This window comes from Chamaea fasciata, unplaced genomic scaffold (genome assembly GCF_029207755.1).
Source record: "Chamaea fasciata isolate MVZ Bird 193981 ecotype frontalis unplaced genomic scaffold, bChaFas1.0.hap1 SCAF_16, whole genome shotgun sequence".
In the NCBI taxonomy this organism is placed as follows: domain Eukaryota; kingdom Metazoa; phylum Chordata; class Aves; order Passeriformes; family Sylviidae; genus Chamaea; species Chamaea fasciata.
In genome coordinates, this window is record NW_027094101.1 from 10,158,740 (window position 1) to 10,186,426 (window position 27,687).

The 27,687-nt window shown below is 50.8% G+C and overlaps 2 protein-coding genes across 8 annotated transcripts in view; one reads left to right on the forward strand and one right to left on the reverse strand.

The window, feature by feature from the left end:
- The window catches only part of ARHGAP17 (Rho GTPase activating protein 17), a 40,544-nt gene extending 31,211 nt beyond the window's left edge, over positions 1–9,333 (reverse strand). For 6 of the 7 annotated variants that reach the window (XM_066198440.1, XM_066198435.1, XM_066198438.1 and 3 more), the window contains exon 1: positions 9,169–9,317. In XM_066198440.1, coding sequence (XP_066054537.1) covers positions 9,169–9,221 — 53 coding nt within the window. In that variant the 5' untranslated portion in view covers positions 9,222–9,317. Of the gene's footprint in view, positions 1–9,168 lie in introns of all 7 variants that reach the window. The other variant, XM_066198441.1, reaches the window with a different exon arrangement.
- A 373-nt stretch (positions 9,334–9,706) lies between these two features.
- Positions 9,707–27,037, forward strand: LCMT1 (leucine carboxyl methyltransferase 1). Its single transcript, XM_066198323.1, has 11 exons — positions 9,707–9,812; positions 10,506–10,597; positions 11,080–11,201; positions 13,089–13,165; positions 13,996–14,057; positions 20,219–20,321; positions 21,513–21,633; positions 22,462–22,563; positions 23,234–23,325; positions 24,490–24,587; positions 26,240–27,037. Exons 1-11 carry the CDS (start codon positions 9,736–9,738, stop codon positions 26,260–26,262), a joined length of 969 nt encoding a protein of 322 aa, XP_066054420.1. The 5' UTR covers positions 9,707–9,735; the 3' UTR covers positions 26,263–27,037.
- The last annotated feature ends 650 nt before the right edge of the window (positions 27,038–27,687 follow it).

Genomic DNA, 27,687 nt, shown 5'->3' on the forward strand with positions numbered 1-27,687 from the left:
TGCCTTTTTCACAGACAAGCTTTTTACAGGACAGACACGTCTGAATGGGAAAAATATGTGCTACAGGAACAAACAAAATTCACAGAGCTGTTGAAAAAACCCCGGGCGTTTTTTGCATTTTTGGTTGCTTTTGTTCAACTTTGACAAGACAAGGGGGAACAGCTTCACACTGACAGCAAGTAGATGTCGATTAGAGATCAAAAAATCAGTTCTTCCCTGTGAAGGGGGTGAGGACCTGGCACGGGGCACCCAGGGATTCAATGGCCCCAGTTTTGCACAAGTGTCAAAAAACCTCCAGTCCAGAAATGATTATTCCAGTAAAGGTAACACTGCTCTTTTTAAATGTATTGCCCAGCCTGATCTATTTTAACTCTGGGGATTCACAAAACTGGCAAGAGAAGGCCTTGGAGAAGGAACCAAACTGAATCAACACAAGAAGCAAAACGAGGAAACGCAGAAAAGGCAGAACAATGAAGCAGGAATAGAAAGTCAGGCTGCAAAAAGGAGCTGGAAGCATTGAAACAACAGTGAAAAGGCTGCAAGGGAACTGGGGGATCCCAAGTTATATAAAATCAGGGATTACTGCCTCTGCCCAGGATTTCACAAGGGAGCCTTTGCGCTGATTTCCTGAGCAGGGCCGTGATGACCAATTAATGGCTGAGCTTTATTTAACAATTAATGCTGGTGTCCCTGCAGCCTCCAGCCCGGGATCCCAGCGCTGGCCACGGCTCCTGTTTTGCTGTTGCCTGGACACAGCACACACAGAGCACAGCAGAGCGTCCAACAGGCCGAGCTGGGCCATTCCCACCCTGCCACGAGGCTCCTGCAGCCCCAGACTGGGAGTTTCACTCAATCCCTGCGTTCCTGAGAAGGAATCAGGAGCCCCAGGCTGATGGAGGTTTATGATCCTGCCTTTCTACACACGCCTGGACCTGCTGGTACAAAAGCAGGATTACTTGAGCTCGCTGTTCTGTTCCTACAAAAATTCAGCAGCTCAGAACACTTAATCTGCATGTGAAATCGCTCTGCAGCAGGGCAGAGCAGCTGAGTGCTCAACCCAAACAGAAGCTGCAAGCTCAGCTCACACGTTGATGTCTCTGGGTGAGAATATCGTGTTTTTAGCTTCATTTCCCACAGAAAATAGAAAATTTTAATCCGGGGATTGATGTTTCCTAACAACTGCTTGGTATTTTTATGTCAAGAGTCCACATTTGAGTAACTGCTGTTCTTTCCACAGCCATATCTCAGCTGTGACTTTTCAAACTGCCTGCAGGACAGTTTATCTTCTAAAAACTGGCCCACCTTTGAAATTAATTTTCCTGCCACTGGCTAAAGTAGCTTCCTTAGCTTTAAACATGGAGGGTGTGTTACCTGTGTGTACAACAGCATTGACAGCTCTCACCAGTGACTGACCTTGTGTGTGCAACATCCAGCTGTACAAGCCACCACTTATCCTTTAATTAATTTTAAATTAATGGGAGCATCGCTGGGATCCTGAGAAACCTACACACACAAAAATTTCAGTGCTGCAACACGGAGCACAGGACAATCTGCAGCACAGAAGGAAAAACTCCCCCTCTATTGATCCTTGTGACCCCAAGGCCACTTGGCTGTTCTGCCCCTCAGCTGTGCACCCCTTTGATTCACACCCCTGCAGTCACTCCAGGATGTCCCTGGCACTCTGCACCGCAATTAACTCCTCCAGACAACAATCCTGTCCAGGAAAATAGGCTCCACCTCAGCAGAGCAGCGCTGGTGACCTCACCCAGCTGGCTGGGCTTGAGGAGCTGTTTCCTGGGGAGAAGCAGCATCAGCCAAGGAGAAGTTGCACAAGCATCCCAACTGTCCTATGGATCAGCAACTTCAAGGTTCTAAAGGTATTTGGCTCCTAAGGAATAAATTTTAATCCAAACCACAGAATCCTGGAAGAGTTTGGGTTGGAAGAGACCGAGGATCAAGTTTAGCCTTCAAGACTGATCCCTACACCAGTCACACAGCCTGAGAAATGAGGAGTCCAGTGCAGCAATCTCTTCAGACCACTTGGTTCTGAATTGCTGAAACCAGACTTCCTTACCCCGTTTAACTGGTGTTTAATCAAACCCCCCCAGTCTGAGATCAGAGCTGTGCCATGGCCAGCTGCTGCCTCAGGCAAGGCCCAGTACTGCGTCCTGGAGGTTCTCCTAAAGGCCAAAAACTGGAGCTACTTCATCTAAATTACAATTCCTTTCTTTCCAGAAACTGTGCAGAATATCAGAAAACATTTCTAACACACGAAGACACTTCTCATTTAACCCCTTCCTAAAAGGATCCTGTTCTTTGGTATTTCACCATTGCTAACACAATGACCTCTAACAAGCAGCCCTGGCCACAGAGCCATTACCAAACCCTAAAACTACCATACAAGTGTCTAAGAAATACATTTGCTTCCATCAATTCCGAGTGTATCCCATTACAGCATCAGGCTGAAACAGGCTGTTACATCACTGCTGGCTATTTAAGCAGATCCGATCAGGACTTATTTCAAGATTTCGACTCTGGGCATAACCTGATATTAAAATCATTCACTCTGAAGAACCCCTATCAGATCAGGTCAGAATCAAGATATCACCCCTGATGGGGATTACTTTGTTTATATGAATATATATCAGGAGGAAAACAGTGCCTTCAGCTGAGGGGCTGCCACTAAAGCAGACTGAGGTGTACTTTACCTCCCTCTCCTGCTGTGATGTACCAAAACCTCCAGCCTGGATGCACCCAACCCCTGTGGACAACACCCCTCCCCACTCCCCCAGCTCCCTGTGCTTCCCTGAGTGTTTCCCCTGGCAGGGAATGGTGACTGAGGCTCTGGTTACCTGCTGTGACACCAGCACCGTGTGCCAGCTTTGGCACTGCACTTCAAACCCTCCTGAAAGCACCCGAGAGTCACCTGCACAGGAACAGGACACTTCATTCTGCATTCTGAGGCACCCTAAGACCAGGATTCCAGGAGACAGAGGCTCCCTTTATCCTCACACTGCCCTGACCCTGGCAGAACAGGGAGCCTGAGGTGATGCAGCCAGGGCAGATCCCTGGTGCCTGGCTGGATTGTGAACATTTTATCAGCCCTCTCATCTGCCAAAGGAGAAGAGGACATGCATGCAAGGAGGCAATTAATTCTACCCAAACCCCCCAGCTTGGAATCTTTTCATTTCTTTTTTCTGCAACAAAAATCTCAAGTATTTTGCCCACTGCCCACTCAGCACCTGACAAAGTCGGACACAAAGTTATAGAGTTACTTTTTTCACCAACAGGCTTTAGCTGGTTCCTGCTGGAGCTCACAACACTTACTATTCAAGTCAACAAAAATGAGTTTGCTGTTTAGTTTTCCCTGGGAAAGAGAAGCTTTGGGGTGAGTTAATTGTGGCCTTCCAGCACCTGAAAGAGCTGACAGGAGAGATGGGGAGAGACTGTTCCCAAGGGCCTGGGGGGACACTGGGAAGCCACCAGAGGCCACCAGGCAGGAGGCAGCCCTGGCTCAGAGCTGGGAGAGCACACACAGGTGGGAAATGCCACCCACGGCATCCCTGGGCTCACACCCTGCCCACGTCACCCTCCTGGACCTGGGCACGGCACAGGCAGCCCAGGAAAGGCATTCCCAGGTTTCATGTGGTCTGGAAGCAGATCACAAGCCATGAGGCTTTTAAAGTGAGGGCTGAGCAACTATTTACTCATTGATTTAAACCCGGCGCTGCCCTTGTAAGAGCACAAGAAAGGAGCTTCTTCAAAACACAACGTAATTTCTCAAGCGTCTAATCTTCAGGACCCTTAATGACCTGGACTTTAAACACGAGATCATCTGGGCCCATGAGGAATTACAGGATCCTGATAAACTCACTGCCTTTACAAAACCTAGAGGAAACACCTAAACTCGTCCAGAACAAGTTGTTTTCTTTCCTGTTGGTGCTAGCAGGGGTTCCAGCACAGCAATCCAGCAGCAGCTCAGCCTCACGGGTCTCCCCAGCTGCCAAGCTCTCCACTGACACTGAACAGTGGGAGAAACTCACCACAAAGTCCTCACCTTCAGTAAATTCAGGTGATTTTTCCTCTGGCTTTATCAATCTGCTCTGAAGGGGATTTAATCAATGGGATTAACAGACACACTCAGAAAATTCAATCTGGACCACAGCTTGGACCCAGTCTGTAACACCCATTTCTGGAATTATTTCTGTGATCTGTGGTTTCTGACTGTGACAATTCAGCCCCAAACTGAACACTTAACAACTGCCTGCTTTTCTATAACTGAAGTTTGTCCTGGTAGAAAAATCCAACTCCCAAAGTGCACAGGCCGTGACATTGTGTCAGAGGTCCCCAAAGGGTGCAAGAAACAAATAAATGTGCCCATATCAGAGACTCTGTTGGCCCTGCTGGGGTAACTGAGCTCTTTCCTCAATCCCACCCCACATGGAAACTCCTCCTGCCTGAGTTTTGTGCCTGTGCAGAGCCCCCAGAGCCCAGGGAAGGAACATTTCCCAGCCCCAGTGCCCAGATGTTCACTGACAGAGATCCCTGGGCTGTAATTCCCTCCCCAAACACCCTTTGCTCCCAGCAGGGCCTGACCTGCAGCCCCAGACCCTGTTCAGGAACAGCAGCAGCCCCCTAATTAAATCCACTCAGACTCCTCTAAACCCGTCATTGGCTTCAGCTGCCATCCAGAAAGATCTAATGCAATTCCCTAATTAGAGACCTGGACCTTCATTGGGAGATAAACAGGAAATGCTTCAGATAACGATTATAAACACTGAAATGAGATTTTGCTTTTCATGAGCGCTCCCATGGAGACAAATGCCAACCTGCAAACTCCCTGTAAATATGAAATATTTCAATGCTGTTTAGCACTTTTTCAATTATCTCTGCCAAACACAACGAGCAGTGCAGGTAAATAACACCCAGCAGATTTAGCTTCTATTAAATGATGTTTGGGTGAGCCAGAAGTTTTCAAGTACTGGGTATTTTCAAGGACACATTCAATTTTTTTTCCCCTCACACAAAACCAGAAAAACATTAAAGAGGAAATTCTTTGATATTAAATGACACTGTAAGGTCAGTGTTATACTGATGGAAGTACTGAGAGAGATGGATGCACTCCTGTCTTACCACCCCGGACACCTGAAAAAGCCAGTTTCAAAGTCCTATCAACAGAACATGAAGAAGCAGACAAACCTTCCTTAAGTCGTAACATACAGAACAATTCTGGGAAAAACAAGGATCAATGGATAATGCTTTAGCAGGGAAAAAAAAAGGAATCATTTGGACTGTCCTCACTTCCCATGAAGTATTACTAGAAATGACTGCTTTCCAGCAGGCTCTCCACGCACAGATAAATGCAAGCAGCTCCTCCTTGGACAATATTTCAATATCAGGTATTTTAACATCACTTGCTTTAATGCAATAATTACAACTCCAATCCCAACTCAAGACTCGCACATTGCCAAGTGGCTTGGAGAAACACTAAATATAGCTCAGCACAGTAACTTTTCTGCAGGACACGAGCTATTAAAAGCCACGTTCCAAAACTCCTGGTGAGTCACAGCAATGCCATGAGCACAGGGCCTGGAAAAACCCATTTGTACACAGGGAGTCGTGTGTGAGCAGTGGGAAACGAGCACAGGAGCTGCACTAAGTTCAGCCTCTTGCATAAAACCAGAGCCTCTGTGGGCTCCTCCAGATTTCTAATTAGTCAGAGCTGCCTGTCCCTGGTTTAAATTACTGCAGGAGCCCCAGGGCAGATCGAGTATCTCGCCCAGCAAAGGCAGAAAGAAAATCCACCTGTCTGAGCTTGGGTGACTCCACCAGACCCAAACCTCCCCAGCAGTTGTCTGGGATCATTTTTAATCAGAATCCTGCTCAGGGATTGCACCTGAAGGATGAAGAAAGAACCTGGTGGCAACAACAGCAGCAGCTTGTCCCCAGAGGCTGGCAGCCCAACTCGTGGAGGTTGTCACAGCCTGAAACGTCATTAATTACCAACCCGTGTTCTGTAAGCAAACAGCAAACTCCAGACCTCTCCACGGGCTCATTCCTCATGGAAATTACTCAGCTATGTAGTTCAAATGCTTATTAGTGTATCACTGCAGAGCTTTGATGACAATGGCTCTGAACATTTATTTTCATTAGGGACGACTGCAGCTGTAAAGAAGACTATTCCCAAGCTTCTCATCAGATCTGTCTCCTTTGTAATTTACAAAAGGGGATGGAAACCAAGACAAGCCCTTGTAGATCCGTGGAGAATCACTTTGCTGACATCAAACATGACATCATTGACGTTCCTGAGCCTGACACCCAGGTGCTCTGCCAGAGAGAGGATCTGCTCAGGAAACATCCCAAGGGAAGGTACAGCCTCCCCTCCTCAGATCTGGGAGGCAGCATGTCCTACAGCAGCCCACAAGGGCCACTTCCCAGGGCAGGCACACACACAGCTGCTCCCAGGGGATACAAGGTTTACAGGAATTAGGACAGAAATCCCAGGAAAAGCAATCCCAGCACGTGGCCTCTAAGGGATCACAGGCCACCTGAAATTCATGAAGTTCTGAATTAAAGTTATTCCTTTCTCCTCCACTCCCTCCCTAACTAATTCTTTTCAGCCTCAGTGAAATTTCCCAGCTGTTTACAGCTGGATTCAGGACGTAGCTCAAGATAAAGTCAGCTCTGGGCGATCAAGGTGCCACTTTCTGGCAGTGCATCACTCAGCTCATGTGGAACTGCTGATTTCCTGGCCAGCCCTGCTCTTTGGGGATTATCCTACAGGGTGTGAGAGCCTTTAGGATGCCACGAGCACCAACACACGCTGGGACTCCCAGCCCAGACTGCCCTGAGAGGGTTGTGATGCCACCTCCAGTGCAGGCTGTGTCTCAGTCACCAGCCCCAGGCTCTGGTATTTCCCTTTTCAGGTTCCCCAGAGCTTGTGCTGCTCCCCTCTCAGCAGCACTGACAACAAATCTGTCCAATGTATGAAATATAAAGTCCTCAGCAGCAGATTGAACACTTAGGGCAGCCAAGAACATCCACAAGATAATTGCTGCAAAATATTTAACACATCTATTAATTACTGTGGAATCCTGTTCCACTGAGCTAATCCCCCTCTTTAATTAGTTTCCTACACGGATTTCATAACTCCATAGAATTCTGTCCATGGACTCACAGGCTCCGCATAAATGCCATTCCTGGGCTTTGATGGAGCTCTTGTCCATCTTTTCTTATTCCCCACATTAAGGTGTTACTTCCCTGCTGCCAGGTGTGGTATTTGGGGCGCAGGGCCCAGGATGGCAACCCTGGAAGCAGGACAGTGCCATCCCTCCCTCCCCTCATTAATACAAGTATTAATTACAACCCCACGGTGCAGAGCGTGGCTGCCAGCCCTGCTGACCCCAGGGGAACGTGGCTGCTCCCCCAGAGCCCAGGAACCTCTGAGGGAGGGAAAGGCAGGCAGGAGGAGCCAGCCCTTCCAAACACAGCTCCAGATCCCAAACGTGTCCCAGCACTGCTCCTCCTTCCCTGCAGGGTCCCCCATGGCTCTGAAACACTGACCCACCACCTCTCCAGGCACTCACACAACCACAGGGATCCTCCTGACACAGGACCTGTCTCCTCATTCAGCTCCAGTGCAAAAGAACTAATAAATGAGTTCACCATGTCAGTATAACACAATACAACTCAACAGAATGTACAACACTGCCTGTAAGCTCCTGCTGAACGTCTGCCACGAGTCCTGCAGTGCTTCTCAAACCAAACCTGAAAGGCTCAGCCCCAATACCTGGGAGTGAAACCTGGTAAAATCCATCCCCGCTACAGGGTTTTACTCTGGGAAAGGCCCTGGTGATTTGCACATGAAATGTGAGCAGGTGAGCAAGTGAGCAACGTGAAACAGTCCCAATTCATGAATATCAAACGTATAAAGCCAAATGACCCGGTGTCATTTATCCAGTTTTCAGTGAAAACCAGTGACAGCATTTTAATGAAGGCAGCCCCATCCCCTGCATGGCCAGGGCTCCCCAGGTGTGTGCCAGGAACCTGCCCAGACACCACACCCAGCACCCCGAGCCTCCCCTGGCCGGCCAAAGGGCACTGCCAGCCTCCCCTCCCAGGGCTGCTCACACTCACCCCTGGGAGCACTGAGCACCCCGAGCTCCTTATCCTGCCCAGAACAACCCGGATTACTTCAAATTCCGCCCGGGATTTGGAGCTGTGGGGCCGACACGCGCAAACAGGGAACGCCAACAGTCCTTCCAACAGCATAAAAACCCCATTGATTCGTGTGAAAGGGCGACGAGAGGACGAGGTCGGCTGGGAAGTCGTTCCCTCTTTAATAGCAAAACAAACTCATTAAAAATCTCCTCCTGGGGCTTTACGAGCTGGCACACCTGCCCTGGGCTCTGTGGGCTCCGGGGAAAACAAACACCCCGGCAAGGGAGTTATTGCAAAGGAGGCCACCAGGACATAAACTCCGATAATCAGTTTACACTTTCAGTATCAGCACAGACTTTCAATCTATTCTCTCAGTGCAGGAACGGGTTTTGAGATTAAAGTTTTGCTAAAAGCAGAAGGAAGTTTCTGCAGGAAAGCACTGACTTCTGCTATAACAGCAGCGCGGTGACATTTGCATGTCCAGCTCGGGGACAGCTGCTGCTGCAGGGCACTTCCCTGTCTGGGCACAGATTTGTTACCGCCGAACCGAGTTAAAAACCTTCCCAGACTGCTGGAAACGGGCAGCGATTGCCCCTACAGGGCTCCGGTTAGCTTTGTTAAAATTAATTCCCGGGGAGGCGATGAAGTCCTGGAGAAGGCGCTCTGGGAAGTCTTCTTAGGTGTGAGAGAAAGAGAGAAATGGAGCAAACACCTCGATGTTAACGCCGGCAGAAAGGAAACGAAAGCCGCCCAAGCGCAGGCGAGGAGCGCCCGATGGAAACTGCCCCCGGGGGCTCGGGGAGGGGTTCGGACCCTGCAGAGCCCCGGACAGCCCGGCGGGGCTCCACCGACCCCCGGGCAGGCGAGGCACAGCCCGGGCCCGGCGCGGACCGAGCGCCTTTCCCCCCGAGCGGCCGCGGCCCCCCGCGTTCCCCGCCACCCCCCCGCGGCCGCGCCCCCCGCCCGGCGCCGCGGAGCGCAGCCCCCCGCGCCGCCCCCGCCGCCCACCTGCCCACGGTCTGGTTGGCCAGCTGCTTCATGCGGTTGAATTGCTTCTTCATGGCGGCGGCCGCTGCCCCGGGCTGCCCGGGCCCCGCCGCTCTGCCCCGGCCGCCCCCGGCCCCGCCGCCGTCCCGGCCCCGCCCGCCCGGCCCGGCCCCGCCGCTTCCGGCCCCGCCTGTCCGCGCCGCACGTGATGGGAGCCCCCGACCCGGATGTCCCGCCCGCAGCCCGCACGGCGCTTCACTCAGCGCCCCGGCTCTTCCCGCGCCGCTCTCTCCGCCGCACCAGCTGCTGCTGCTTTGTGCCGGGCCGAGCTCCCGGGCGGGGCCGCCCGTCCCCGCACAGCCCCGACCGCGAAGCCCGCGCCGTTAGCACCCGGCGGCTCCGGGACTCCAGCTCCCGGCATGCCCTACGCTCCCAGCGAGGCGCCGCACCCCGCGCGCCCTTATTGGGAGCCGCGCATATCAATGAGCGCGCGGACCAATGGCGGCCGGGTTCCGGCGGGGGCCGGCCAATGAGAGGCGGCGGGGCGGGGCCGCAGGGGTGGCGGCAGGGCCGGGCCCCGCGCGCTCCATGGCGGCCGCCGCCGGCCCCGACGAGGCGGACGAGGCGGTGCGAGGAACGTGCGAGGACGCGTCCGTCTGCAAACGGTACCGGGACAGCGCCCGCCGAGGCCCTTTGTACCGGGCGGGGGGGGAGGGGGGGTCGATGCTCGGGCGGTCCCGGGAGCGGCCCCGTCCTCTCCCGGTGCCGCGGCTCTGTGGGTGTGTGTGCCCCGGGCCCGGCTGGGGTCACGGCCCGGGCTGATCCCAGTGTGTGCGAGGGTGAACCCCCCAGTGCCACAGAAACCTTTTGGGTTTTGTGGCAGCAGATCGTTAGCTGGTTCGGTTTGGCTAGACAATTTTCCTTTAGGAATCGATTATAAAACTCACAACTTCTGTTAAAACAGTATTGAATTGATGTGTGGGAGCTCTGGGATAAGTGCAAACTCCCTGTCACATAACAGAGCGTGTCTGATTTGTGTGTCTGAGGAGCTGGAGACACACAATTCATCCTCTGGGTCCCCCAGCAGGGAATATTTGAGATTTGGGTCTTTGCTCACAAAATTTCTTTCAGTAGTGAAGACATTAAAAAGATGCTTGTTGAATATGGCAACAGCTAAAATTTCTAACTAAACTTTATATAATCTCTTAATTAAAGCAATTCCACAGATAGAGCAGATTTTTAAAGCATGTCTGCATGTGCACAGCCAGGCCAGAGGGACCCTTCCAGCCTGTGTGTCTTTTAGGGCCAATTTTGGTGGTTTTATTTCATAATTCTCTCTTTCCCCTGCTGCTACCCAGGTTTGCTGTGAGTGTTGGCTACTGGAAGGACCCTTACATCCAGTATTTTGTGAGACAAGCCAAGGAAAGGAAAGCTCCTGAGATCAACAGAGGCAAGTTGGAGCAGGACTGGGGACACCTCACGTGTCCTGACAAAACCTGGGAGTTAGGGAGGGGAGGGAATGTGGGTGTGAATGAGACAAGGGCTCCTCACAGCAGTAACTCTGTGCTGTGTCTGACCTTTTAAATATCAGTCTGTGAATCAAAACCCTCTTCCTTTGCTCTCTGTGTCCTGAGTGGGCTGTCTGTGTGTGTCCCAGTGTGGAGATCTCCTCAGAGCAGTCAGAAATGCTGGTTTGACCCAGGACACTTGGGTCTCTGCAAGTGTGGAATTATTCTGCTCTACCTGAGCTGAACCTCAACTAAAACTATTTACCCAAGGAGCTGAGTTTTATCAGTTTTTAATTAAAAAAGAACAGAAGCCTTGAGATATCTTGAAAAGAGGGCATTATTCTTCCTACAGATGTTCCTGAGTGTTAAACACGGGGTGTTGTGTGACAGTGGTAACCCCCAGGTGTGTGTGTCATTGCTGCAGGTTACTATGCTCGTGTGCACGGGGTCAGTCACCTGATCAAGGCTTTCCTGGAGAGGACAGAGTGCAACTGTCAGGTTGTGAACCTTGGGGCTGGCATGGACACCCTGTTCTGGAGGCTCAAGGTGAGGGGCGCTGCAGGGACAGCCTGCCTGGGGACCTGGGGCTGCTCTGGCTCCTCCAGGCTGCCTGTGGCACACAGGGCACTGTGCAGGGCCACAGCAGCAGCTCTCACAGAACCCCAGAATAGCTGGGCTTGGAAGGGAGCTCTGGTGACCACCTAGAGCAGGTGACACAGGAACGTGTCCAGGTGGGTTTGGGATGTCTCCTGAGGGAGATCCACACCCTCCCTGGGCAGCTGTTCCAGGGCTCTGCTCTTTCCTCTGTCATGGAAGGAGGTTCCTCCTCATGTCGGGGTGGAACTTGTTATGTTTTAGTTTTTGGCCATTGCTGCTCGTCCTGTCACTGAACAGAGTCTGGCTCCATCCTGTGACACCGCTGGGAGGGATTTGTGTGGATTGATGGGATCCCCTCTCAGCCTTCCCTTCTCCAGGCTGACCAGAGATGCTCCAGACCCCAAATCCTCCCTGTGGCCTCTGCTGGACCCCCCCCAGCAGCTCCTGGTCGTTCCTGGAGCTCAGGACTGGAGCCTGCAGCTGTGCCTCAGCAGGGATGAGGGCAGGATCCCTCCCTGACCTGCTGCCACACTTCCCCACGTCCCTGGGATTCCAGGTCTCAGTTTATTTGTGTAAATCATGGAATCACAGAGTGCTTTGGATTGGAAGGAATCTGGAAACCTTCCTGTATCCCAGGCTGCTCCCAGCCCCATGCAGCCTGGCTGTGGACACTTCCAGGGCTCCAGGGGCAGCCACAGCTCCTCTGGGCAGCCTGTTCTATGGATAGGAGTGTTTGTGTGTGTGTGTGCAGTTCATGGAAATTCAGTTATCCAGGTGTGGTATGATGGTGTCATTCTGGGGAAACACACCTCTGAGTGAATTGTCTTCTCATTAGCATTTACATTGCTAAATTTGGGTTCTGGGGGGAAGCCTGAGGAGCATTTTGCTTGGTCACAATTCATTCTATTCTATCAGTGGAAGGGAGACAATTCTAATTTTTATTTTTGTTTTCTGAGATGTGAAGCTTTTATCTTACCTGCATTCCTCTAAAAGCTCTGCCAGTGTAGAGTTTTGGTACAAGTGATTTTAAAAGCTGAAGTGGGGCCTGTAATTCCCATTCTTTGTCCCTTCAGAGAGCAAGTGTGGTGTAATGAATGTCCAGAGGCTGAGAGGGAGTGACTGGGGTGTTGAGGGCTCTGAGTGCTGGTTCCAGCTCAGAAATTCACGGGGTGACAGCCAGAACAGGCAGCCACATCCATCACAAAGGGATTGCTGCACAGGGAGAGACTTGGCACGGCTTCCCCAGGCTGGGAAATGGTGCCAGCAGGGAATGAAGAGCTTTCCCCTCTTTTGTAGTGCAGGCAGGCTGGTGTGCTGGGCTCTGGCTGCAGTGTGGGCAGTGTGAGCCTGTGCAAAACCTTCCTGGTTCTGTGCTTCGGAGGCTGTGCTGAAACCATGGTCAGTGCTGGGGCAGTTCCCTCTTGCTGTGCTCTCCCAGATCCCCAGAACAGATGGTTGGAGTGTTTCAGTGACCTGATGTCTGGGTTTAGAGCCCTTCTCCCTCTCTGGGGACATCCCAGCCCCACCTGGGCACGCTCCTGTGTCACCTGCCCTGGGTGACCTCCAGAGGTCCCTTCCAACCCCAGCTGTCCTGGGATTCTGTGATTATTACATAAAGCGTTAAATGATTTCTTTAACTCTTAGAGGCCATTCTGATGTCTCTCAGCTGAGTTTTGTTGGCTTTTGGGGGGTTTTAAGCTGTGGGACATTGTTTTGCCACTGTTATAAATGCCAGCCTAAGCCAATCCAGAACTGTTCAGGATTTGGGGTTCTGTCTTGTCCTGTGCATGTAAAACTCGAGTGTCCCTAATTCCAGTGTCTCCCTGCAATTCCCAGGATGAAAACCTTCTCCCTAGGAAATATTTTGAAGTGGATTTTCCCATGATCGTTGCAAGAAAAATCCATAATATCAAGTAAGTGTGAGGCCTGTGGGAGACTGACTGGCAGTGTCACTGTTTCATCTCTGCTGAGAAACTCTCCATGCTCTCGGATGTGAGGGGGGTGAGGCCCTGGCACAGGGTGCCCAGAGCAGCTGTGGCTGCCCCTGGATCCTTGGAAGTGTCCCAGGCTGGACAGGGCTTGGAGCAGCCTGGGACACTGGGAGGTGTCCCTGCCATGGCAGGGGTGGCTCTGGATGGGCTTTGATATCCTTTCCTAAACTATTCCATGATTATGTGTAGAATAAAAGTTCATTATGGAGGCAGTCTGTGCAGCCACTGGCCCAGAGTCCTGGGGTGACTTTATGATGCTTCTAAACTGAAAACCCGGAAAAGAACCAGGAGCTCAGGCCTGCAACCCCCTGGGGCCTGAACCTCAGCAATTTCCAGTGCCAGAAAGATTAATACAACTCAGAAAACTGAGCTACAACCCACAGCAAGGACTTCCTCAGTTTTCTGAATTCCCAGATGTTCAGTTGGAAGCAGCACAGCTGCAGGGAATATCCCATTGGGATGGATCCATCAGGGGTTATTGAGGACACATTACAGAGTACCTGGATTCCTCCTGACAGATTCTCCCAAAAAAGAAATCGTGTATAAAATTGAGCTCCAGCTTCACCAGACCTGCAAAGGTTTTCCTTTCCAGCAGAGGGCAGAGAAATTCCCTTGGCTGCCTCTGGCACACACACAGACACACACACTCACACACACATTTATATATATATATATATGTCAAGAAAAAAAGCTGTAAGCACACTGCTCCACAGGCTTAACTGCTCTGAGATGCTTCTTCCTTCTTCCCACAGATCAAAACCTCCCCTGTCAAAACCAATTATGGAATCCCATTCAGGGGACTCTCTTCTAATAGGTGAGTCATCTTCAAACTCACTCAGTGATGTACTGTAGCACTTTTAAAACTTTTCTGATCATTTTGTTCTGCTATGTGGGCAGGCTTTTAATGTTTGAAATGCTGTTTGGACAGAGAATTGGGAGGGAAAAGAGGCTTTTTTCTTCTCATGCAGACTCCTGCCCATTTGTTCCATGTCATGTTAGAAATGTCTTCTCTTTAAGTGGTTTTATTCTGGCAGAAAGTTGTTGGGTTTTTTTTTTTCCTTTCATATGTAGCTCCTTTTCTGTCACAGGAAAGGAAAAAGTGCTACAGAGAGGCATGGATACTGGATTAAAATATCTGTCGAGTGTTTATCTGCTTTCTGTCTCATTAAGAGCACAAATCTTTACATTCAGCAGAGTTTACAGCAGAAACACAGCCTGCACAGTCCAGGCTCATCAGCCAGGGCTGTTTGGTACATTTTGGTGTTAAAGGATAATCATTTCAGGCGCTGGGATGTACTCTGGTTGGTTTCTAACCTCATTATGGAACAGAGGGTTGTGAACTCCCCTGTCCAAGGCCAGGCTGGACGTTGGGGCTTGGTGCAGCCTGGGACAGTGGGAGGTGTCCCTGCCCATGGCAGGGTGGCCCTGGATGGTCCATGATGTCCCTCCCAGCCCAAGTCATTCTATAAATGTGCGTTTGTGTCAGGAGTGCACCTGAAAACCTTTTTACTTGAGGAAAATTCCCTGGGTTCATTGAGGTTGTGTTCTCAGTGCAGATGCTGGGCTGTAGCAGCTGCTTTGACAATTGAGAGGGGCAGTAATCCCTGCATCCCCCACAGCAACTGCTCTGTATGACCCTGGCAGGGCCTGCTGCGACCACCTGGGGCCCTGCCATGGGCACACTCTGCACTTTTTACTGCTGCTGCTTAGTGTGTCTTCACCTCCCAGCCCTGCAGACATCCTTGGGAGGGCAGGGGTCTCCCTTGGACCCTCAGACCTCCAAAGATGAGAGGCCAGAGCCCCAGCTCAGCAGAAGGGTCCCCCTGGCTCCCGAGCACCCCTCCTGAGCCCAGGGGGATGTGCTGCACCAGCTCTGTGCCACAGGCACCCCAGGGGCTGGCTTTGTGTTCCCGAGGGACTGCAGGTACACCTGGGACACCAGCACACCTGCAGAGCTGGCAGCCTGCCTTGCTGGGACCCAGGGCTGTGAGCAGCCAGCCCCCACAGCTGTGCTGGGGACACTGGTGTCTCTGGAGCTGCTTCTCTGGCTCCTTCTCAGTGCTGGGTGATAAAACTTGAGTTTTGAATCCTTGCTGCTGCCAGGCTGCTGCACAGGGATCTTTGGGGTGGTGCTGGGAGTGTTATGGAGCTCCAGTTTGAACTGAGCCCCAGCCAGAGGTCACATCCAGTGAGATCTCTCAGAACTCTGGTTTAAGGATCAATTAATGGAAGTTAATTAACTTTGTGGGGAGGTGCCAGCAGAAGAGGTGCTGGGATAAGTGGATAAACTAAACAAACAGATGAGCAGAGAGTTCTTACAGATCTGAAGGGACCTGACAAGGAATTTACTGGGCTTCTGGTTGGTCTGTGCCTTGTCAGTTCAAACTGTCCCCAGCTGGAAGTTGTGGCTGTGGCTCAGGTGGGCTCCAGGGGGAATCCAGGGACCCCCAGGGCAGTGGGACAGATGTCTCTACTGAACAAACCACAGGAAGTCCAACAGAGGAGCACAGGAATCATAGGGTGTGTTGAGAAAGAGTCACCATGGCTTTTGGAAAGAGAAGTTGTGCTTCCCAGACCTGCTGGAGTTCTCTAAGGCAACATTTCTGTTGGAAAATGACATCAGTGCAGTGCTTGGATTTCAAGAGTGTGTTTTGACTGTGTCCCATGGCAAAGTGTGCCAGGGAAGTGGCACCGTGGTGGTGAGGAGGGAATGGTTCTCATATGGATGAGGAGCTGGGATGGAGGGCCAGCATATGTTGTTCATTTTTGTTATGGAGGAGATGGAGATCTGTGCTCGAGGATATGTTGTTGTTCAACACCAAGAAAAAATTGGGAAAATAGAGTGATTAGTAAGTGGCAGCTTGTTGGCAAATCCAAACTCTGAAGAGTGGTAAAGAACTGTGCAAGTATCTTGTGAAATTAGTGACTTGATGATGATTTCAATGTGGATTAATAGAAAGTGATGCACATGGGGGGGAAAACAGTTTGTGCCTCACATGTAAATGATTATTGCTGCCTTCCTGCAGGATCTGGGTATTAGAATAAATTGATGGGTGAAAGCATGAGCTCAGTAAGGGTGCAGAAATACAAAGCAATTTTAAGTATTTTTGAGAAAAAGCTAGAAAAGAACTTAAGTGCCACTGTTGGTAGGAGTTTCCTCTCTTTGACTTTTCCCTCTGGAAGGCTGGGAATCATCCTGGGGATGATACCACCTTTGGTGTGACCTGGTCCAGCTGGGCAGTGCTCTGGGAATGCCACCTGGCACAGGGGAGCAGCACTGGCAGTCGGGGAGATGTTACACATGGGATGTGCCCTGGGATTTCAGAGTCCTGTCCCTCCAGTGCATGCCCACATCAGCTCACACTCCTGTCTCTGGTGTAGCAGGAAGGATTGGTTTGGATTGTTTGGAATTCTGGCTGTGACTTGTGCTGATATGGACTGACAGGATTCAGGTTCTCTCGCTGCTTTTCTGCTCCCCCTCAATCTTGTCATGCCACAAGGCTGCTGCTGATCCCCAGTTTCACTGGTTTTGGGGCAGCCAGAGCAGCTCCAGGACAGAGCTGCAGCCCAGGAATGCAGCGAGGTGACCCCAGTGACATCCCTGTGGCACCACCCCAGCACACTGTCCCCAGAGCTCAGTGGCAGTGTCTGCTGGGTGTGCTGGCAGGTCACTGCTGCACCTCTGTCACCTTAACAGGTGCAAACTGTCCCCTCTGTGTGCCCCTCACACCTCCTGCCCTGCCTGGGCACTTGTTTCATCTTCCCTCCATCCCAGACTTTGCTGTGACCCCATGTTGGTGTCAGGGGGACCTGCAGGGGCTGTCCCTGAGCTGCCGGACCAGCTGGGTGTGGGGCAGTGCACCCTGAGCTGGGGGAGAGCAGCGTGCACAGCAGGCTCTGTAGGGCTCTGTAAAGCTGCCAGAGACACCTTCCATGAAAACCCTAATGAAATCTCTCCGAGTCAATAGTAGCCTGCATGCTGTCTCTTGGAAAACCTCCAGGAAATTGTTGCACTAATGTGAGAAGAGAGTAAGGGAAGAGAGCTGAAATCTCATGGCAGAGGAAGAGCTCCGTGTGCCTGGAGGCTGCAGCAGGGTCAGCCTGAGGCCTCCCTCAGCTCAGCAGTTCCCTCTCCTGACACTGCTGCACAGAAAAGATTCAGTGTGGTGAGGTCAAAAGGCAACTATAAGCAGCCTCTGCTACTACTCAATTACTACAAGCTTGTCTTGTTCTATGACAGTGAAATTTGAACCACTTGTGTTGGTACCTCTGTGTCAGAGTCACAGGAAATAAACACAGAATTGTGTGTATTGATTATCCCTGGAGAGCTGAGCCCTGTGCCTGGGCCAGGAGAGCCTGGCTGGGGTGGTGGGGCTCATCTTCCTCCCCTTCTCTCTCCACTCCCTTGCATTTCCCAAATGAAATCTGGGTTTGGTGTTTCTCAAACCTTCATTTCAGCCAAGTACAGGGAGAATCTTTGTACATGGCTGAGTTTGAGCATCACACCAATCCCCAGGGTGGTTCCAACCAAACAACCTCATTGAAAACAAACACGAGGAGGTGGTGCCTAGGTGGGAATTGGTGCCTGGGGTATGGGATTTTCAGTGCTTGAAGCCACCAAATGTCTCTGGCTGTGGCAGCATTAGGGCAGCTGGCCTGAGCCACAGCCCTGCAGTAAGAATGAACAGAGGGCTTTGAGCATGCACAGAAAATCAATCCAGTTCAAACAAGCTCCTGTTCCTCACGAGAAATCAGTGGGGGCCACGTGAGCGTGCTGCCAAGCTGGAGCTTGGTTTTCCTCTCCCAGCTGCCCTGTGAGTTTGTAAAGTGCAGGAATTGTAAAATCCATTTGCAGCAAGGCTGCTCAGTCCTGGGCAGCAGATTGCTCACTTTGTAACTGCACAGAATATCCTGAGTGGGAAGGAACCCACCGGGAACATCCCAGTGCAGCCCTGGCCCTGCACAGCACAGCCCCAGGAACCTCCAGCTCTGCAGGAAGGTAGGAGTTGGTGCCAGACCACGTCCCAGCAGTTTTGGGGGTATTTGTGGGTGGATTTCTGCCCTCCAGGCAGGGGACAGGGGCAGTTCCAACTGGCCCCGGATGCCATCAGTGATTGTTTGCTCCCTCAGGGAGAGGTGATGGAGCAGTTGGGGTTTGCCCAGTTAAGTCTGATCAGAAAAGGGGGAAATTTCAGTGAGATTCTGAGGAGAAATCCCTCCCTGGCACAGGTTCTGTGGCTGCCCCTGGATCCCTGGCAGTGCCCAAGGCCAGGTTGGAGCAGCCTGGGACAGTGGGAGGTGTCCCTGCCCATGGCAGGGGGTGGCACTGGGTGGTCTCTGTGGTCCCTTCCAACCCAAAGCAATCCTGGATTTTATGACAACAGTGCTGGAATCAGCGTGATGTGAGCAGGGCACCTTCACTTCCACCTTGGAGTCTGTGCTCCTTCTTTCCTGGATCACTTAAAAAGTTTAGTGGTTTATTGGTGGCTTTTATTTCTGTTCTTTATTGTTGTGTTTGTGTGTCCAGGCTGGACAGGGAGCTGGCATTAATCCCCTACTAATTGTGGTGGCTGACGCTCGCCGTGCCGTATCCATGGCCAGAAACCAATCCCTATTTCAGAACTTCCCTGTGTGTGGTGGGGTTTTTGGGTGGCTTTTTTTGATGCCATTATCATGGCCTTGATGTAATCACTTAAATAGAAGGGTGTGGGAAGTAGTAAAGCTATTACAGAACATGCACATGGAAAAAGCCTTGACTCAAAATGTTGAATCATTTGCCGCACAACTTTCTTTTTTTTTCTTTTTTTCTTTTCTTCCCTTGTAACTCTCTTTTCTGAACTGTTTCTGATTCCTGGATCTGCTCCCAAGTGTTGCTGGAATGGCAGCTATTGTCACTTGCTGGTGCCACTTTCAGGGGTTGGTCACTTGGAAACTGAACAGAGATACATCCTCTGGAGTGTTTGATGTGATAATTGAGAAAACCCACACTTGTTCCCAGTTTTTTTTGTTCCCCCTCTCCTGAAATGGAAACCCCTTTCATCCTGTCACTTGGCTTCTCTTCTCTCCTCACTCCAGCTGTGCCAGGCAGGCTCAGGTTGGACATCAGGAAGAATTTCTCCATGGAAGGGGCTGCTCAGGGAGGTCGGGAGTCCTCTCCAGAAAAGCTGAGGTGTTCCAGAGCCATCCCAGTGATCCTGCAGGACTTTGGCCATGAGGGGGTTGATGGAGCAGTTGGGAAGTGCCTCCTGTGGGCACTGGCCTCCTCTGGGTGCATTCACGGCTGCTGGGTGTCAGAGAGACTCTGCTGCTCCCCCCCAGCTGTGCCAGGGTGGCAGAGGCTCCTTGGGCTCTGGATTTGAAGCATCCACAGGATCCTGTTGTATCCCAGGGGAATGTCTGTTGCTCAGAATACCTTCTCTAATTTGACTCTTTCCTAAATACCACCACTAAGTCACACCAAAAGGCTAATGATGACTTTTTTTTGGCCCCAAGTCTATGTCTGCTCCCCGTATTTATTATATAACTACATATATAGCTAATTTATATAGCTGTATGTGTTGTTAATATTTGAAATACTGTCGCTTAGTTTCTCAGAAACGGATGCACTTTTATGTAGTTCCTATGTACATACATTGGGCCATCTAAGAAGACTCCCCAAACAAAACAAGAAATCCTGCCTTTAATCTTCCCATTTTCCTTCTCTCTGCATTCCTGGAAACCATGGTAACAGCTGGGATAACCTCTCAGCTTCAGCGTGGCTGCACAGGGAGAGGGAGGCTCTGTGCAGGGTCTGCTGCTGAGGGAGCACTGGAAACACAGCTGGGAAGGGAATTCATGGTTTAAAAAGGGGAGTTTGTGCTGCTCATGGTTGAGTATAACAGACCAAAATCCATGTGCTCCTGTGGAGTTTCTTTGATTCACAGCTCCACAGCCCTGTCGTTGTGACGTTGGTGTCTCCATGTTTTTGCCTTGCAGATTCCCACAGCCTGGACTCCAGTCGATATTCCATAGTGGGAGCAGACCTGCGTTTCTCCTCAGATCTGGAGGAAAAGCTAAAGAAACATAGCTTGGATGTACAGTAAGACCAGAGGGGTTCCATTGGGGGTTTTTAGTTTTTTTTTTTTCATTGTCCAAGGCCAGGTTGGGCAGGGCCTGGAGCTGGGACAGTGGAAAACGTCCCTGCCCTTGGCAGGGGGTGGCATTGGGAGGTCTCTGATCCCTTCCAACCCAAACCATTCCAGGATTCTGTGATTTCTCAGTTGTATCTCTGCAATTATTTTCTGTGGCCTCCTCTTGAACCCCTGTTGTTCCCTAAACCTTTTGGTGGGACTGCAGTGGAGTCCTTGGGATCTGAATCCCAAAGCTTCTCTGGGGTTTTCTCGTTCAGCATGAGGCTTTGGGGGGGCAGGAGTTGAGTTTTTGAGTGGATGATGGACAGACCTTTAAAATCTCAGCAATATAAATAGCAGCGATCTGGCTGGGTGGGAGAGAGCATATGGGGAAGCAGAATGCATCAAATTGCCATTTAATTCTTTACACTTCCATCCTCTGAAATGTTGCCTTGCTTGCCTACATTGCTGCTCCTTGTGGAATTTCTCCTGCTTCTAGTGACTTTTTTTCCCCTTTCCTTCCAGCAATTAGAAGCAAACTCAATAATTGTGAAGAAGATCACTTGTGTGGATGTCTATTTTTGTTGTTTGGTGGATGGAGGGGGAAGAGGCAACGTGCAAACTATAGATTACATTTTGTTAGATAATAATATGTGAAGATTGTTTTACAGATACTGAACAAATTTGTCTAATTAAAATTCTTCTTAGAACTTCTTTTAAAGAGAAAACTTTTTTTTTTTCAATTTGTAATTAATGCCTGGTTTCACTGATCTCTACAGGAGTGTGAGCTGTGTCTGCAGAGCACAACTGTCCTGCAAAGGGAATTTTAACACACCTCAGTTCCTGCTGTCAGGGAGGACTTACAGAATGCTCACTGTTCTGTGCTCAGGGCTGGCTTTGGGGAGACTGAGCCCTAAAATCTCTGGTTCACAACCACGGGAGTCTCCTGTGGTTCATTAATTCACAGCTGCCAGAAATCCCAGCTTTAGTCAATGTGATGAAGAGATTTCATTCAGTCTTCAGTGTCTAGTTCAGAAAAAATGGAGCTCTTTCAGGAAATTCTGTGGACATGGAGTGACTTGCTTGCTCACAACCCTCAGTAGATTTTTCTTGTTCTTTCCACTTTTGAAATCATGCTTTCCTTTGGTTTTGTTTTCCAGTTTGCCAACGCTGCTGGTGGCCGAGTGTGTGCTGGTTTACATGACCCCCCAGCAGTCTGCAAACCTGCTCAAGTGGGCAGCAAGCACCTTCCCCGTGGCCATGGTTATCAATTATGAGCAGGTAAAACCAGAGGGGCATTTTTAGACCTGCATTGTTGCCATTGAAATGGCTCTCGTGGGTGGGAGTTGTTGAGGAATGAGAGTGGGCCACGTCCTTTTGTAGAAACAGCAGTTTGTGCTGAATTTCTGTAGTAATGTGTTTTACCTTGGAGCTTGGTTAGCTCATTGTGGAGAAAACACAGCTATTCTGAAAGACAATTTCTGGACTTATGTTGAAGCAAAATAATTGAGACTTAATCCATACGTGGAAAAAACCACAGAATATTGATTTAGCTAAAGCAGAGGAAGAAGAAACGGTGCTGAGTGCTGGCTCTGGGTGTATGACATTACATAATTACCTCTGTGTTCTTTGGCAAAGTGGAGCAAAAATCACATCAGCATGAACTCTGTTTCTCCCTGTGGAAGTACAACACTGCCTCGGGGGAACTAGGTGGCTCCAGGAATAAGTAACAGGATCTTCCAGGCTGTAAATCACTGCTGGAGTGCTGAAGCAAGCTGCTGAGAAGCTGAAAGCAGAGGCAGCTGTGCTGCCAGCCCGGGGAGGGCAGTGGCACTGTCCTGGGTCACTGTCCTGTGTCATTGTCCCCCTGCTGTGGAGTAGCAGAAGGAGGAGGAGGCAGTGGGGAGTGAGAGCTGCTGTCAGGATGTGCCACTCACTGATTCCCTGTGCATTTTGCATCAGTATCACTGATTCCCTGTGCATTTTGCTTTGGTATCACTGATTCCCTGTGCGTTTTGTGATGTAGGCAACCCAGGGGTTTGTGCAGGGCCCTGCTTTCCCCCGTGGTGGTGGGAAGGGGGAACACTTTTGTCTCCTTCTCTCCCCGAGGTGAACATGAGGGATCGCTTCGGGCAGATCATGATCGAGAACCTGCAGCGCCGGCAGTGCAACCTGGCCGGGGTGGAGCTCTGCACCTCCCTGCAGTCCCAGGTGAGGGGCACACGGCCTGGGGGGCTGACACTGAGCCTGGCTGACCTGGCTGTGAGTGCTGAGCCTGCCTGGGGGGCTGGGGCAGTCACTGAGCCCTTTGCTGGCCACGTTACCCTGGAATCGGGGCATGGTTTGGTTTGGAAGGGATTGCAGAGATCATCCAGTGCCACCCCTGCCATGGCAGGGACACCTTCCACTGTCCCAGAGTGCTCCAGGCCCTGTCCAGCCTGGCCTGGGACACTGCCAGGGATCCAGGGGTAGCCACAGCTGCTCCGGGCACCCTGTGCCAGGGCCTGCCCACCCTCCCAGGGAACAATTGCTACCCAAAATCCCATCCAGCCCTGCCCTGTGGCACTGGGAGCCATTCCCTGTGTCCTGGCACTCCATCCCTTGTAAACACTCTCTCCATGTTTCATGTTGGCTCCTTCAGGTCCTGGCAGGCCACAGTTAGGCCACCCCAGAGCTTCTCTTTGACAACTCAATGTCAGTGGTGGCACAAAGCCTCCTGGTCAGAGCCCAGTCCTGCCTGGCCCTGCACACTTAGGGAAGAGTTTGGGAGCTCTTCAAAGGACAGCTCAATCAGCTGCCCATGAAATCCTCAGTGGGGGAAGCTGTCCTCAGGTGTTTTCCCTGGAATCCTGTGAGAGCTGTGCTACCCTTTGTTTTCCAGAGGGAGCGGCTTCTGGAGAACGGCTGGGACAACGCCCGTGCCATCGATATGATGAAGGTGTACAGCTTCCTGCCACAGGCTGATGTCAAAAGGTACCACCTGGGGACCCAAAAGTCATCCTCAGGTGTCACTAACAAGGTCCTTCCCGTCCTTGTGTAGTGTGGGATCCCCTGGTGTGGCACAGGGGGCTGTAGGCAGGTTCTGCCCGGCGAGGCACAACATTCCTGAGCCTGGAACTCTGCAGAGCCTCTGGGATCGTGCCTGGATTGAGGATCCAGAGGGTGAATGCTGCCAGGAGCAGACTGGAAGTAGTGATGGCTTATTTGGGTGTGACAGAAGGCATCTCCTGACAGAAACCTGCAGATGGAAGGTGCCACAGAAATGCTGTGTTGACTTTTTGCAGTCCCCAAGATGTTCCTTGTGAAGATCTTGGCTGGGGTTAAACCACGACACGTTGAAATCACGAGGGGGAGACTGCTGGGCCTGCAGAGCAGGGACTAAAATCTGCCTGGATTTTGTGAATGTTTCTGCATTAAATGCTAAACAGTGGGAAATTTTAAGGGGTAACTCCTTAGGGATATAATGTGAAATGTGAATTGCTGTGAGTTGCTCATAGCTGGAATTAGCTGAGCAAGTTTCCTCGGTCAAAATATTCATGCATGGGGGTTTCTCAGAGCCTGGAACTGAACAGGTGAGAGTGGAAATCAGAGGTGGTTTAAATAGGAACAGGGATGTGTGGTGGGACCATATGGCACTGGTGGAGACACAGAGCTCGTGCTTTCTCTGCAGCATTTTTGGCTACCTTGGATCTGTTCATCTCCTTGCACTTGTTCCACATGCCAGGAAACAGGGTTATGTAAACTCTGTCCTCCAGTATCACTGAGGCAAATGCTTCTTCTTTAAAAAAGTCTTTCCCAGAGTGTTCCTCTGCAGCACTTCACACCTTGGGGTGCATGTAGGAACTTTGGCCCCTTTAGCTCCTCAGTAGCAGCCCTGGTATTTGTGAGGAGTTACACAGGGGAGTCCTGGAACAGGGAATTCCAGGGATGAGGAGTTGGGAGCACCCTGTGGGTCACTTGTTCCATACATTGATGAGGGTGGGAGCAGTGGTGGCATCATGACCAAATACCTGCAATTATTCCCTGGAGAGGTAACTGCCTTTCTGGCCACAGTTTTCACTCCCTTGGGGTGAACAATTCAGTCAAAATTCTGCTGCGAGTCCAGCTCAAATCCCCACTTCCATTTTATTCCCACAGAATAGAAGCCCTTGAATTCCTGGATGAAAAGGAGCTGTTTGAACAACTGATGCAGCACTACTGCATCTGCTGGGCTTCCAAGGACAGCAGCAACCTGGGTAAGGTGATCCTGCCATGGAAATGTCCCATGGGAGGGCTGGGGGTGGGATGTTACACCTCAGAGTCCCCCTGCTCCAGGCTGCTGCTCCACCCCTGGGCTGGGAGCACCTCCCAGCTGGGGATTGTTCCTCCAACAGCCTTTGCAGGGTTTCTGGGCATCCAAGTGGGAAGCCTGTCCAGTACAGGGGAGTTGGAATTTTTCCACCAGAAGATGCCGTATGGGTTACTTTAAATAACTGCCTGCTTTATCCCATCAGTGCTAATTGAAAGGTTTACAAATCCCATGCATGGGAAGTGCCATATGGGCACATGGTATATGAAGGCACAGTGTCCTGACAACACAAAGATAAATTTGTATTACTTATCCCAGGCTTCTCTGCACTGTCCCCATTTGCAGCCATCTGACACTGAAGTTTTCCACACCACTTTCTCCCTGGGGGAGAATCTTCCCTCTGAAATGAATTGAACACTTTTACATGTTCCTTTTGTGCTTAAAACTCTGTCTCTCCTGGGCTGGAATTTCTGTGAAAGAGAGAGACTTGGTTTAGGCTGTCTGTAGCATTTGGATGTTGCTGCTGCTCAAGACATGACAAAATGAGGGGAATTGTTTGGCTGAAGGATGGATGGCCACAGCCTGTGTTTGTGCAGATTAGAAAGACAGCTCTGTTGCAGTCACAGCTTGTCTCTACTTCTGGCTGCAATCTCAAGGACTTCAGTCTTTGCAGAAAACCTCTGTCTGCTGCTTAGATCATTTCCTCCCCTTCATCCTCCCTGTCCTTTCCCTGCTCCTGACAGAGTATCCAAGAGCAGATTTTACTGACTGTTCCTCAGCACATGGGAATAGATTTGGTCTCTGCAGCCTGGCTGGGCAGCAAAGCCTCTGACAGAGATCTTCAAACAAAAACTGGCTAAAGGAGCTCTTCAACAGCCTGTTGCTGCTGCTGTGACAGAGCTGCGGCCTTGTGCTGGTGCTCTCCTGAATCCTCCAGAGTTCTGAGCTCAAAAACTCACATTCTGCATGGGATTTCTTCAGGCTGAAGAGTGGTGACTGCAATACACAGTTTATTTTTAGAGGAGCTAAGGCCCCAATTTCACCTGCTCACAGCAGCCCCTGTTTTGAGATGTCAGCATTGTTCTTTGCTGTGGTCTGAGAAGGGCTGAGGGCAGTTTGGGGGGCTGAGGGTATCTTAGAAGTTACAGAAGTCAGTGGTCTCAAAGGTGATAATCAAATGTCCAATGGACATGGCATGGCTATGCCTTCATCTAAAGCAGGGCTTTTTTATCCAGTGGGAATTTCCTGCCCTCATTAATGGCACTTTCCCCTGCTTCATCTTCCTAATTTCATGGGCAGACCCCGAGGTTCCTGAGCATGGTGTGGTTCCCTCTGCCATGAATAACTCCACTGCTCCTGCAAACTGACTTCAGCAAATTAATTGCTGCATCACAATCAAAAAAGGGTTGGAAAAGTACAGCCCAACCCTTTTCCTGCTTTTCCTCACACCAAATCCTTTTTGTTTAAATTTTTAGAAAATGAAATAACTCACATACAGCAAGAAAGATGCTTTGAAGCTGCCCTTGGTGCAGTGAAGGGCAGGGAGGGTGAGAATAAACCTTCCTTTCTTCCCCCAAATCCCTGTTTGTCTTCACACAGGTCTGGCAAACATCGACTTCTGAGGGCAGCAGGGAGCTTGCCTGCCTTGGCTCTGCCAGGACATGGACAGGATGGGATTTACAGCCCCAGGCTGTGGCTGGGACAGCTCCTGGTGCTGCTGCTGGGGTCAGGCCTGGTGCCTTTGGGTGGCTCCAAGGAGGATTTTCTGTGGGCAGGACTTGCCTCCCGTTCCCAGCTGTCTAATGATGGACTTGCACAAGGTGTCAGTCACTCCTGTTCAAAGCTTGCCTTCCTTAGTTCAAAACTGGAAGTGAGGTGTTCTTGGATTCTTTGATTTCCCTCTTCTGTGTTTTTGTGGCTGTGTAATACGTGTCTGTGACAGGAACCTGAAGCACTGGGGGGCTGCAGCAGAGGGTCCCTGCCCTGGGCATGGCTGAGCAGGGAGGGAATTCTGTGCATTTTTGTTCTGTTCAGGTCTAATTTTGGTGAAGTGTCACCGTGTTGGCTTCTCCAGGCATCACTGCTGTGCAGAGCTGTCACTGCTGGATGTCCCTGGGGAAGGGGGAGGGAGAAGGAGGGCCCTGACTGTTCAGTCATGTACAAGAAACTGGAAAATAGACTTGATTTAACTAGGAAAGGCTTGTGGTTTCAGCACTGGGATGCTGAAGAAAGAAATTAATCTCAATTTGCACTGCTTCTGGTAGTACCTTTACACCAGTTCCTCCTTGTCTCTTTCCCCTTAAAGGAAGCAAAACAAAACCCCAACAGCAATGAAAGCCCTCGTCCTGTTGTTTGAAATTGAATCTTGCCACCTTCCTATGAGAAAAATAATAAATGTTTAGTATTTATAATCTGTCTGCTGTCTTACTTGCTAGAAATGACCGGTTTCTGTCTGGTTTAGTGACATTTTTCCTCTCACCCAATGCCTCACCAGGAGTGTTTTTTTAAAGCAGTTGCTGGCAGGCACGGGGGAGCTGTGGCTGCTCCTGGAAGTGTCCCAGGCCAGGCTGGAAGGGACTGGGAGCAGCCTGGGACAGTGGAAGGTGTTCGTACCCGCGGCACTGAATGCGCTTGGTGGTCTCTTCAATCCCATTCTGGAATCCTGTGAAGTGACCTTTCCTTCAGGGGTTAAAAGTGAACCCAAACCCCACCAGCCAACCCCAGCCCTACATCCCTGTGCGCTGCAGGAGCCTTCCTGAGCAGTCCCTCCTGCCCAGAGGCACCAGCACTGTCCTGCTCATTTCTTGGGAATTAAATGAGGAATTCAGAGTTGCATGAAAGCCCATCTCTAGCATCAGTTTCATTTTGGCCAGACCTCCTTTGGGACCATGTTCCCTAAGCCTCCTGTAGCATCTTCCTGAGTGGGACCTGCCCTGGAACGTCCAAATCTGTCCCTTTGGAGCTGGTCCCACCTGGGAAACCTCCCCTGAGCTGCTGCAATTCTCATCTCAGCGGGTTTGAGCAGAGCTCATTGTGGAGATGTCCTG

Bases quoted from the DNA above. Each gene is read 5' to 3' on its own strand.
- LCMT1 (XM_066198323.1), top strand. From the start codon at position 9,736: ATGGCGGCCGCCGCCGGCCCCGACGAGGCGGACGAGGCGGTGCGAGGA. The intron at 21,634-22,461 runs GTAAAACCAGAG...TCTCTCCCCGAG, and splicing joins TGGTTATCAATTATGAGCAG to GTGAACATGAGGGATCGCTT. The intron at 22,564-23,233 runs GTGAGGGGCACA...TTTGTTTTCCAG, and splicing joins GCACCTCCCTGCAGTCCCAG to AGGGAGCGGCTTCTGGAGAA.